Genomic DNA, 13790 nt, shown 5'->3' on the forward strand with positions numbered 1-13790 from the left:
TTTAACTTCTGATTATAAAGAAAATCTATCACATAGGTTATTGACTGACCTTTTTGATTCACACACAATGATGTCTCCTCTTGACCCAAACAGCTCCTCCTTGTTGATTATGTTAGGCTACCAATCAAAGCCCTCTCCGTTCTCAGCAAACAATCCAGCAGGATACCAGCAACTATTTCTGCAAAACACAAGCCAGGCCTCTTTTTGCCAGTACTCGTTCAATAAACTCCAAAACTCTCTCCTCTCTTTCTCTCAACAATAATCTCCTGAGACCCAAGTATCTCTTTTACTTGGTGTCACAAATAATTTTAATAACGATAATTCTTGTAACTTACTCTCTTGGACTTTACAGAATCAAAGAGGTATTTCTTCTCGATTTGATTTGTCTCTCGTTCCACTTTTCAGCTACTCTCACTATCAAAACAACCACTAGTACTTGCTTCTGAACTACTCACGAAAACTTTTGACTGCTCTTCTCGAATGCCGGTAACACAATAATCCCTCTTTCCAAAACTATCTGAAAATTCAACCTTCTCTCCTTCCCATTCCAAATTGCCAAACCAATCAGAGACATTTCTTCTTCCCCACTCTTTTTTTTATTCGAAAAACCCACTCATACTTTCAAAAATATTCCTACCATCATAATAATTACTTTCGGGAAATTCTACAAAATTTACTCGGGGTTACACAAAAAGAGATTAAAATTCCAAACTTTCTTTACCTTAATTTTCTAAGAACTAATTACCTATGGCTTCTACCTTTCCCGTAATAAACAATCGGTTTAAAATAATAATCCTAAATAACTTTCACTTCACTTTTATTTACAAATGTCTTTAAATCTTCAGGGAAAAACTCATCAAGGAGAAACCTACTACGTGAAAGCTAACTTCTAATAAATATTTACAAATCAATATACAGGGTGTATCAAATTTATGTGCCCGCGTTATATAAAAAAAATAAAATTTTTATTCTATCTTTGATTGATAAATTGAAACACAATAGTATATAATATCACTCACTTCGTGAAAGGAAAAAGGGTGATTGGATGCCTAAACCCGATGCTATGGTCAAAAGAACTATCTAATCAAAGAAAACATCTCATCTTTAACTCCATATTTAAAAGTATAGTGTAGTCCATTCTTTCACGGTTTTTGCTCTAAATTTTAAAGAACCGCTTGGATTGACATGAAATTTGGCATACGTATAGCTTACATGTCAGAGAAAAAAAGTGATATTGTGCCGATGTGTGCTTTTGCCCTGGGGGTGACTTTCACCCCCTTTTGGGGGTGAAAAAATATATGTCCAAAATAAGTCCGAAAATGGGTAAACTGACTAATTTTAAGTAACTTTTGTTCTATAGAGCTTTTTCGCCAAGGCAACACTTTTCGAGTTATTTGCAAGTGAATATGTTACTTTTTTAACAAAATAACCACATTTTTAGACAGTTTTTCGCAAATAACTCAAAAAGTAAGTATTTTGTCGAAAAAAACGTTTTTAGCAAAAATATAGCCTATAAAAAAGTAAAAAAAATGGTGTACGCGTTAGGTCTCTGGATCTCGTAGAACCAGAGTTATAGCCAATGAAAAATAGATTCATATTCACCAAATTTCAAATAGAATATTTCGACGTGAAATATCCGAAAAATTAAGCACTTTTTGGGGAAAATCTATTATAACTTTTTTAAAGCGTTTAAAAAAAGCTTTATTTCTGTTTTTACAAAAAGTTTCTAGCATTAAATTTAAGCAAGTTACGCTCAAAATAAAGTTGGTCCCTTTTGTTTTTGCAAAAAAAAAATCGGAAAGACCACCCCCTAATTATCAACTTAAATTAAATTAATCGTTACCGCTCCTCAAATTATTTTACTTATGTTGTGTTTATATGATCTGTAAGTTTCATCGATTCAAAGTGCTTATTTTTGAAAAAAATTGGTTTCAAAGCAAAATTTTTAAAAATTTAAATTTTGAAAAATATGCTTTTTTTCAAAATAACTTAAACATTGTTAGAGATACCAAAAATCTCGAAAAACAAAAAAAGTCAGATTTGCTTTTCTGAATATCATGTATTTCTTTGTTTTTCTGTTAGACAAAAATTGATTAAGATTTGGTGTTTCAAATTTGCATACATTCGTGATCAGTGACTCGTTCAACCCCTTTTAACTACAGCCCTTTCAATAATAAGAACTTTGAACCGATGAAACTTACAGATCATATAAACAATATATACATGAGTCAAGACACTTGTGAAGTCGTAACGATTAAGTTCATTTAAGATACTAATTAGGGGGTGATTTTCTCGATTTTTTTACCAAAACCAAAAGGGACTAACTTTATTTTGAGCGTAACTTGTTTAATTTTGATGCTAGAAATTTTTTTTTAAAAAACAAAAATGAAGCTTTTTTTAAACACTTTATATAAGTTGTAATGAGTTTTCCCCGAAATGTGCTTCATTTTTGGTTATTTCACGTTAAAGTATTCCATTTGGAATTTGACGAATATGAACCTATTTTTCATTAGCTATAACTCTGCTTCTACTAGGTGTAGAGACGTAATATATACACCATTTTTTAAAATTTTTTACAGGTTATATTTTTGCAGAGAATGTTTTTTCGACAAAATACTTACTATTTGAGTTATTTGCGAAAAACCGTCTAAAAGCGTGGTTATTTTGTTGAAAAAATGAACATATTCACTGCCAAATAACTCGAAAAGTATTGACTTAGTGAAAAAACTCTATAGAACAAAAGTTACTTAAAATTAGCCAGTTTATCCATTTCCTGACTTTCTTTGGACGAATATTTTTTCGCCCCCAAGAGGGGGTGAAAACCACCCCAGGGCAAAAGCACATATCGGCACAATATCACTTTTTTTCTTTGAGATGTTAGCTATGTGTATGCCAAATTTCATGTCAATTCAAGCGTTCTTTAAAATTTAGAGGTTTTGCAATATTTTACCGTTAAAGAATGGACTAGTGCTCTATGGATGCGAAACAGGGCAACTTACTAAATCCCTGGAACGACGATTACCTGCATTGGAATTTCTGGAGTAGATCGGCTAGAAAATCACGGCTTGAAAGAATACAAAATGACCAAATCAGAAATATAATGGGAGTGAACTTAATCGTCATAGACGAAATTCAAAGGAGACAACTGGTCTGGTATATTCATGTAGAAAGAATAAACGACGACAGGCTGCAAAAACAAATTCTAAAATGCTGCCAAGGGAGAGAAGGACGAGAGGAAGGCCGAAACAATCCTGACAGGCGGCATTCAGAAGGCCATTTCGAAAAGGAATCTTCACCCTGGCGAATGGAACGACCGGCGATGATGGAAACTTGGAACCGGGAGGCGAAGAACGCTATAAATAACCGGAATAATAATAATAAATATAATATTACTTACTAATTGTTGTTTGGGATTGGACCAGTAGAGTTTCATTCCAATCGAATCTACAGCAATGCTACCTACTGAATCCAAATCAACCAAACGTCCTTGTTTCTTCGAAGTAGTATTGTACCAATAAACATAAGACGTATTCGTCACCATGAAAATTTGATCCCTATATGGAGCAATGTCTGTATAGTGGTAATCTTTCATTGTACTTTTGTCAATAAGGATTTCTAAGCTTTCTCCAGCCGCATTTGTCCGTAGAAGACCCTCCGAAGCTGACCATAAGAGAATGGGAGTTTTTGAGGAATTGAGTGTGATTCCTCGAAAATCTGATGACCATGGTCCTTGTCCAGAGTTGGTGTAAGCTGCTACTTGAAGAATATATTCCGTATTTTCTTTAAGATTTGTAATGGTGAAGAATGTGTTGTTTATATTTCTGTGGATAACCGTATGGTCTGTGTTGGCTTCTTTTATTGAAATTTCGTATGACCAATTTTGCCAAGCACCTTTGCCTAAAATCGCATGTTAAAAGTAAATTATACAAAATAAATAATTCATAATAAAATTAATAACAACACTTTTAATGAAACAAAAAATGCCCTAAACGGTAGAGTCATTGTGCATGGTTATATGGTCGTCCACTACTAATTTACATCCAATTGGGTTCTTGGATATTACCATCGATTGGGTTTTCTCTGTTGATCGTGTCAGGTTATACTTTTCTGCGGTTATTTTAAATTTTTGTAGTAGGCGTTGTAAGCCATCTTCGTTTTCGGTTATTAAGATTGCATCATCTGCGTAGCAAAGTATTGTATACGAGTAGAAGTAATATAGCGTCTATTGTAGACCTGTTGGGCGGAAACAATGTTGTTCTTCCGATACATCGACTTTCTTGTCTATTTTTTGGGATATAATTTTTGTCAATAGTTTTGATGTAGAATTGAGTATTGTAGTTCTCGGTAGTTCGTAGGATCTGTCTTTACGCCTTTCTTGTAGATGGCGTAGATGGAATCATGTAGTTATTGTGCTTATTTAAAATGAAGTCTTTCATTTCACACAGCGATGTGATTTCAACCAGTGCTTTATCGAAGTACACATCAAGTTACAGTATATGACCCATAGATCGCTGGTTCAAATCCGGCTTGAAGGACCATGTAAAATAACTTGATATGCACTTTGATAAAGCACTGGTTGAAATCAAATCCCTGTGTGAAATAAAAGACTTTATTTGAACTAAGCACAATAACTACATGTATGTTTGAAGGATAGGCATCTTTTCACTTGAATGTTGATTTCGCTAAAGTTTTTGTTATAAGCCGGCATAAACACTAATCTGAACGTCTTTTGTAACGAGTGCTGCTTCAATATCATCTGCTATCGCTTGATAATTTATGTGAAGACCGTTCTTGACTGATATGTGTATGGGTTTTTAATATTCGGCATATAGCAACCGAAAACTACTATGTTGCCACATTCAGGAAAAAATATATGAGGTTAATTAAAACATACAAGGACGTGAATAACTACATAACAGATGGGACGTGAATTAAAAATTGTAAAATTCCCTCATCTTCCTTAGTCTCAGCATCCGTTATGGCTTGCAAATTGTAGAAGCCTCGGAGGTGTTACCAGAGAAGGTTCCCATTGTTTTCAGTCTGGTAGGATGTAGAATGACATTTTTTGATGTTGTTTTATGTGCTATTAGATTGAAAACTTAGTCTTTTGCTAGCAGTTGCTGCTAGGGCATCCCTGCCATTTCGTTCGTTGCAATCCGTGACTGCACGCCAGGGTTTGTCCTAGTTGGGTCAGAGAGAGCAGCATATGTGCCTCCTGATGAGAGACTAATAAGTTTCGAAACCGGTAGAGGTGCTTGCTGCACTCTCTGATTGAACTGGAATAATGATGCGGCTGTAGTTAGTTTCGTGTTGCAACGAAATTGAAAATGGTTTTTCATTTTTGAACTACATAACAGTTTAACCAGTATTAATATTTAGAAAAAAAATATGAAAAAACTTACCTTGAAGTCCAACTAAATGAGGTGGCTGCCATCTAGTCTTAGCAATATCAATTCCAAATATAGCTTGAACATTGGTTGGTGGATTAATCGGAGTAGGCCACGGTTGGGAACTTTGCGAATTTATAAAAACCTTTTTATAATATCCATAGTTTATGACTAAAGCGTTATGGTAATAACTTTTACTATGTTCGTTGTAATCTTCGAAATAAACATCTGTACCATCCGTCCAGTAGAACAGCTTATTTTCCATCGCTAGTGATACAACTTTGTATAGTTTTGACGTTGCTACAGTGGTTCTGATATTTTTTATATCGTTTCTAAAAAAATTGCAATGTAAGAATAGGATTGGTCAACGTTTATATTGGATTTAAGGAATCTATACCTACAGTACGTGTTCAACTAAGACATGTATATATGAGGGGTATAGATGCAAAACCCGCCAAGTCACATTTTTGTGAAATTTTCGTTTGATACGGGAATTTGTTCTTTGTGTGTATTGTTATGTTCTACTTTAACTATTTATTTAGATTGATTGGCAAATTCTTAATTCAATTAATTATTCAATTACTTTAATCACTGCCTATTTAAAACAAAAACTAAATTCAAATTAAATATTCCAATAAATTTTATTCTCAGGGCTAATTCTGTATTTGATACAATACCTATGATTTGTGGCTTCTAGTATTTCTAGTTGCTTACTTCTTCCAGGATGGAACAGGGAAATTAAAAACATTCAATATCATATAAATGTAATATATTATTCATTTACCAAATAAGCCGTGTACATATGATTTTAAAAATACTAAATTTAACTTTGTTGCAACAATTTCTTATTTAATAAATCAAACTTTAATTTTGATATCGCTTTGTGTTAACAAAAAAAATTACTTAAATAAATTTTTTATTTTCTCTTACTAAATTTAATAAATTTTACTTTTATTCATTTGAATTGAATTCTTAAATTTGAAATGACTAACTGCGTTATAGTAATGTTCAATAAACAAATAAGCAAATATGGTTCTGATATAAACAAATTCTCTCCCTTCTGACAAACGATTTGACTACCCTTTTTGTTTCTTCACTTCCTTTTTTTTTTTGATTGCGTGGTCCTCGATGCTCCCAACGTACTCTCTGGATGTTGCGAAAAGGTCCCTCTCGTCCAAACTGCTTCCACAACAACACACAGGACTTGCTCGAATTCTCTTACTCAATTTTCTCCTTGCTCGATATCTTGTGCAAATAGATATCAATCAGCTACTCGTTCTAGACAAAACAAAGGAATCTCCCTCGGACTAGGAATATTAACTTTTCAACCGGTCGACGATTTGGTTTCAACTTGATTCTGCTCGCAAAGGCCGATCACAATACTATACACTGATTTCTCACTTTTGAAAATTGGACTGCTCTTGTTTGGAGTTGTTTGTTAGTGTACCAATTCATTTCGTCGAATCATTATCACTAATCGTTTTCACTTTCCCGAAACACTGTCTAATAGCTAAATTAGATTGGGATGAGAACCTATGATCTAATGGTCTTTGATATAAATTTAATTTTCTTTTTAAATGATGAACTATAATTTTTTTGAATTAAAAAAAAACAATACTACAACAGTATATACATGAGTTCAAACATAATTTAGGTGCAAATCCCACCTTAAATCGGAGTAATTTAAAGAAGAAAATAGGCTCAACCTGCAAAATGCCTTGCCCAAAAAAATTTAGTTGCAAAGACCGCCAAGTCCGGTCTGACCAATGGCATAACGTTTGAACTGACACGTAATTTACCATTTCCCGCAAAATTTTTATGAGTTTATGTTATTTTCAATTTTATAACAATAATTATAAATATTAACAAATAAATGTGTTTTAAGTAATAAGGGTCTAATTTTTAAAATAATTTATTAAATGAAGTTTAAAAAACACGTTGTTCCGAATTTTTTGGGAATTTCAAATCCAAAGTTGTTAAATTTTGTTGCAAATCGCGCCATGTCCATAAATAAAACAATTTTATAATGAAACTACAGATTAAAAATATTTTTTATTTTATATTCTTCTAATAAAATATAATACTGAAATACCAATAAATCAAACAGAAAGCTCAAAATATCGCAGGAGTCCTCTGTAATGTTTTTTTACGTCTCCTTGAAATTTTGATAGATGTGACTGGGCGGATTTTGCTTCTACACCCCTCATATGTAAAATTATCAATATAAATTCAGAGTTGTGTGGACCGTTTTAGTGGTATGATTGTCTCAAAACACAACATGGAAATGAAAGGTTAATGATAGAGCAAACCCAAATAGAAAAAGTAGAGACATACAAATATCTGGGAACCTGGGTTGATGACAAAAATGACCAAAGCAAAGAAATTAAATTCCGAATTGAAACTGCCAGGCAAGCATTTATAAAAATGAAGACAATGATTGCAAACAAAGACCTTCAGTTGCCTCTCAGATTGAGGGCTCTAAGATGCTATATATTTTCTATATTACTATAAGAAATTAATCTTGGGCATTGAAGAGACAAAACATAAGAAAAACTGAATCGTTCGAAATGTGGTGTTACAGAAGAATATTCAAAATTCAGTGGGTTCAAAGGATGACCAATGTTAAAGTGCTACGACGTTTAAATAAGGAGTTAGAAATTATAAACAGTATAAAAACAAGAAAACTGGAATAGTTGGGTCACATAACCAGAGGAGAAAAATATGAGTTGCTGAGAAATATTATGCAAGGAAGGATCCAAGGAAGAAGAAGCACTGGAAGAAGACGCATCTTCTGGCTGAGGAACCTTAGATAATGGTTTGACTGTCATTACAACTATTCAGAACAGCTGCCAACAGAGTGACCATAGCCAATATTATACCCAACCTCCAATAGGAGATGAAACTTTAAGAAGAAGTTGAACAGAAATTAGAAAGGGATTGTTATACACGATACAGACAATATATAATTAAGTCTATAAAAAATGTTACCAAAGTCACCGTCACATACACTCGAGGCAGATAAAAGTCACTGTTTGTGTTTTACACTGTTTCACAAGGAGGAAAAACGTTTGTTTATTACCAGACGGAGTCAGAGAGATTCGAGGTTATTACTAAGAAAGTAGAAACCGCATGTTATCTTCCAGAGTCAAGAGATTCGTGTCTTTACAGTTCAACACGAGACAGCAGAGAGATATTTCCATGGATGTTGCCTTTGGGGGGTCAACAGTGAAGAGAGAGATTGGCGGTATTTTTTACTACGCGGTAACTAGTAGTTGTTACTGAGAATGGTCTGTTGCCTTTGGCGTAGAACAATCAAGAGAGAAAGAGAGAGAGAAAGAGAGAGAGAGAGAGAGAGAAAGGGGGGGTCGTGTCTTTACACTTCGACGCGAGACAGCAAAGAGGATCGCGGTACTTTTCACCACGTTTTTTGCCTTCAAGCGGAGAAAGCAGTGAAGAGATCAATGACGCGTAAGTATATGATTCATGATTCATCATTCATGAAGTTATATTTAGCGTGCAATAAAATAAAAATTTTAGAGGCGATATCTGAAATGCTTACCCATCTAAACTAACCGACATAATAGTATTCAGTCTCTGATATGATACCAATACGTTGAAATTATTATGCTCAAATGTAAAGGCACCTAATTCGGATTCGTTAAGTACTTTTTTAATTTTCTTGTCTGCAGGAATGCCATTGCTAATATCGTTTATGTCGAGTCGAAAAAACCCACCATTGTTGTAATCCTGAATCACCCAAAACAAGTACCTAAAACAAAGTTATAACTTATTTGTTTAAGAACATAAAAGCACTCTATAAGTACAAATAATCATTGTATCGGCATCATTTAATTTTGCTGTCCCGGAGACCTGATGATGTTTTATAAATGATAGAAAGCGAAACAGGTCGCCAGTGGCAAAAGAAAGTGATTGTGTCTATTCTAAAAGTTTTTTTTTCAAACAGTTATAGCCTTCGGCATTTGACCTCTCGGGATAAACAATTTATAATATCTAAGCAACAAGTTCACCAATCGGGATCTACACATTTTTTTATGTTTGGTATTGAAGCCATACACATCTTCATTTTAAAGCCTTAAAGAATAAAAAAGTTATTTTTACAATAAATATAGTCCAAGTAATGAAGCTTAAAATAGGACAAAACCTCGCAATTTTTACAGACTTGATCGATTTGCTTGAAAATTTGAGAATAAGTAGTGGATAGTCTAAGAATCAAAATCTATATGATGCCGATAGACGCTTTTACCATGGGGGTGGTTGCCACCCCATCTCGGGGGTGGAAATTTTTATTATATTTTGACCGCAAGAGTTGGTAAAAACATTCATTATAAGCAAAAAACGTTCTATACATTGTTTTTGATAAAATTAATAGTTTTCGATTTATTCGCTATCGAAAGTGTTAGTTTTATATGGAAAAAATCAATGTTTTTAATCAGTTTTCTACTAATAACTCAAAAAGTTTTCGTTTTATCAAAACAACTTTACTTAACAAAAATGTACCTTTTGAAAAAATAAACAAACCCTTTTTTTTATTTTCTTTAAGACCAATAGTAATCGAGCTATACTTTATTATATGTTGGCTCTTCTTCGTCAAATGCTAAATATTGTAGTTTCAAAGTCAAAGGACAGAAAACTATGCATTTTTCGAGGATAACTTGTTGAAACTAAATTAAAGTATTTAAAAATATGTATCGCCAGAAATAAAAAAAATCTCTAGCTAAAAAAATTAAGTGACTTATAATGAAACGAATGTTAGTCCCTATTATTTTCAGCAAAAAAGTGATCGTAAACAACCCCCTAATCACCACCCTAATTAAAATTTGTCGTTGATCTGATTTATTTTTCTTGATTTATGTATTTTTAATAGGTTCTAGAAGTTTGATTGGCTTAGAATGATTAGTTTTTAAATAAATGGAGTTAAAAGCGAATAACGAGTTTTTGTAGTTTGGTAAAAAATGCCCTTTTCTTCAGAATAGAAAGATTAGCATCAGAGATACGAAAAAATATTTAATATGAAATTGTAGCTTATTTAATTCCCAAGAAATTGGTTTGCAAAAATTTTTTACGGTTAAAATTGAGTGAGCTATTGATAATTAAAACTTGTAATATCATGCAAAAACCACCTTTACCAACCTTTTCAATGCCACCTCTTTTTGTGACTGAGAATTTTAAAAGGATTTAATATTAATAGCCTTGTAGATCCTGTAAAAATCTACAAAATTCTTTTTTAACGAACTTTCTAAGATAAAAATAAAAAAGTTACGGTTAAAAAATCAATATATTTTTTTGAAAAAAAAAAACGGAGAAATCTAATTGGAAGCATAATAATGTAAGTTAGCGCTGTTTTTAGTCATTGGCCTTATTACTTCTTCTTTATTTAGGTAGTATTAATAGAATCTAGAAGTTTACTGGCTTAGAATGATTAGTTTTTATAAAACTGAAGTTTAAAGCGAATAATGAATGTTTGCAATTTGGTAAAAAATGCTATTTTCTTCAGAATAGAAAGATTAGCATCAGAGATAAGAAAAAATGTTTAAATATGAAATTGTAGGTAATGTAATTCCCAAGAACTTGGTTTGATAAAATTTGTTCTACAGCAAAAATTGAGTGAATCGTAAATGAGTACACCATCGAAAAACATTGATTTGTTAGATATAAAACTAACACTTTCGATAGCGAATAAATCAAAAACTATTAATTTGATCAAAAAAATGTATAGAACATTTTTTGCTTAGAATGAATGTTTTTATTAACTTTTGCGGTCAAAATATAATAAAAAATTTCCACCTGCGAGATGGGGTGGCAACCACCCCCATGGTAAAAACACCTATCGGCGTCATGTAGATTTTGATCCATGGACTATCCACTACCTATTCTCAAATTTTCAAGCAAATTGATCCATTCTGTAAAAATTGCGAGGTGAAAAGCTTTGGTTCCTGGACTAATAATGCAATTGCAAAGACGGCCATTTTGGACCTTTTGCAGGCTGTTTTGCAATAAACTTGCCATAGCTCAAATTGTAGGTTTTTAAATTTACTACAACTTTCTATTTAAAAGTTATTCTCTAAAATGAATACCCTAGGCTGCAAAATTAAAAATTTTTAAAAATTGCAAATTTAACAAATGAAAAACGTCATAAATAAAAAAGCTCACAAAATTTTTGGTTACATATTAGTAGAAATTATTCCTGTATCGTCCTTTACAACACCTGACAGGTATAACCAATTCCTGAATTATAGCATGAAATCGACCTATTTTTCACCCACAGCTCGGACTATTAATGGAATGTTAAAATAATACTACTCGAACTTCTTAAACATGTATACCAAACATTCATACCGCCATTTTTTTGCGCATTCTGACCGAATTATGTTTCTACTATACTCGTACTTACCCATTTAGTGGATCTATTTGTATCGACGAAGGTTTTTGGCTAAGTCCTGCATAAACAACCATCAAATTACTCCCATCTAAGTTACATCTCTTGATAATATAAGCAGTGTTGAATTTAATTTCTCCCAAAATGTACAACTGGTCGTTTAACCAATCAACAGTGATGTCTAATGGTTTAAAATACAAATTTTGCGGTTCTAAAATATCAATTTTCTTGGGAGAATATATGAATTTTTTATAAGGACTTGAGTGATTTGGTTTTGACTCTTGGTAGAGGGGTATTTTTGAGACGTAACCATCACTGTCCGTAATGAAGAGTAATTTTTTATTGTAGTGGAACCCAATACCTGCAAAAAAAATGTATTATATTCACATATGTTAGTATACTATTAGATATTAAAAATAAAACAAAAAAAAAATAAGTAATAAAATGAAGAGTACAGGGGAAAAACTGTATTATTAAAAAATCAAATTTGTCAAAATCGGAATTTTAACCTAAAAATGAAAAAAAAAAAAAAAATTAAATCACGGTTTAACTCGCTACAACTCTGTTCATGATATATTTTTTTCTGAAATTTTTACAGCACATATCTCTTACCATTGTGAGGACTATGAAAATTGTTGTAGACTTTCAGTCTTCTTCTCGTAAAAGTTATGAATTTTTAAAAATAAAAGGTGCAGATTCGTGAATTGCAAAGTTAAATCGCAAAAATTAAGTGAAAAAATTTAAAATTTATCTATTTGATCACGTCTATGTTAAACTATAGAGTCCAAAGAGAAGTGTTATGGGAAGTTTTAGATCTACACGTGTTATAGAAAAAAAAAATGGTGAAACTTTTAATTTTAAGAAAAACGTTGTTTAATTTTTTTATTTTTATGGTTTTATTCACCATTTATTTTTCTATAACACGTCTAGATCTAAAACTCCCCATAACACTTCTCTTTGGACTCTATAGTTTAACATAGACGTGATCAAATAGATAAATTTAAAATTTTTTCACTTAATTTTTGCGATTTAACTTTGCAATTTACGATTCTGCACCTTTTATTTTTAAAACTTCATAACTTTTACGAGAAGAAGACTGAAAGTCTACAACAATTATTGTCATAGTCTTTACAATGTTAAGAGATATGTGCTGTAAAAATTTTAGAAAAAAAAGAATGTGTGTGTACTACTATGTACGCACGTAAGAAGATATTCTTCTATTATATAATAGGTAATTTAAACGAAGTAAATATACTTAAAAGGTTATTTGTATTTTATTTAAAAATCAAACTAACTTTCTTATCTACCACTTTCAAAAAATTTTTATTAAAACAACCAAAAATAAAAAAAAAATATGAATCGCCCCGGGAATTGAACCCGCAACCTTCCAATCTCAGTGCTAACGCATTTCTAACTACTCCATCGAGGCACTAGAAATGAACATGTAAGTTCGGATATAATTACACAACACGGCGACATATAGTGTAAAAATGTTATGCTTACATAATATTTTATTAATCCAAAAACACAAGAATTATAATAAATAATACATTTCCTAAAACCACTAATATATTCTTTTAATGACTTATTTGCACGGTTACAGATACATACATACCTATCTTGAAAGATTAGCAATGAACTACATACTGTCAGTGTGCGCAGGCGCGCGGTAAATGTACAATTTTACCCTCAATCGATTCGCCGCTAAAGAAGAATATCTTCAAAAATATTAAAATGGAACAGAGTTGTAGCGAGTTCAACCGTGATGTCATTTTTTTTCATTTTTAGGTTAAAATTCCGATTTTGACAAATTTGATTTTTTAATAAAAAATTAAGTAATCGTGTGGGGAAAAAACAGATATGCCATTTTAATTACCTATTTGTCTAATTTGTAAAATTCATATTAGAGTTTTCAAAAAGCGTATACAGGGTGAAATTTTTTCTAAGACCAAAACGAACTAATTTTTTAAATCCGGGCCTGATTTTTTTCTAGTTTGAATAAATCA

The 13790-nt window shown here is 32.0% G+C and overlaps 1 protein-coding gene across 4 annotated transcripts in view; it reads right to left on the reverse strand.

The window, feature by feature from the left end:
- Positions 1-13790, reverse strand: part of LOC114336469 (proto-oncogene tyrosine-protein kinase ROS) — a 228425-nt gene that overhangs the window by 54161 nt on the left and 160474 nt on the right. For all 4 annotated transcript variants that reach the window (XM_050655041.1, XM_050655043.1, XM_050655042.1 and 1 more), the window contains exons 8-11: positions 11800-12145; positions 8947-9156; positions 5403-5719; positions 3398-3897 (exon numbers count right to left, since the gene is read on the reverse strand). In XM_050655041.1, the coding sequence (XP_050510998.1) occupies positions 3398-3897; positions 5403-5719; positions 8947-9156; positions 11800-12145 (1373 nt within the window). The remainder of the gene's footprint in view (positions 1-3397; positions 3898-5402; positions 5720-8946; positions 9157-11799; positions 12146-13790) is intronic.

The sequence above is a fragment of the Diabrotica virgifera genome, chromosome 6 (assembly GCF_917563875.1).
Source record: "Diabrotica virgifera virgifera chromosome 6, PGI_DIABVI_V3a".
Classification (NCBI taxonomy): domain Eukaryota; kingdom Metazoa; phylum Arthropoda; class Insecta; order Coleoptera; family Chrysomelidae; genus Diabrotica; species Diabrotica virgifera.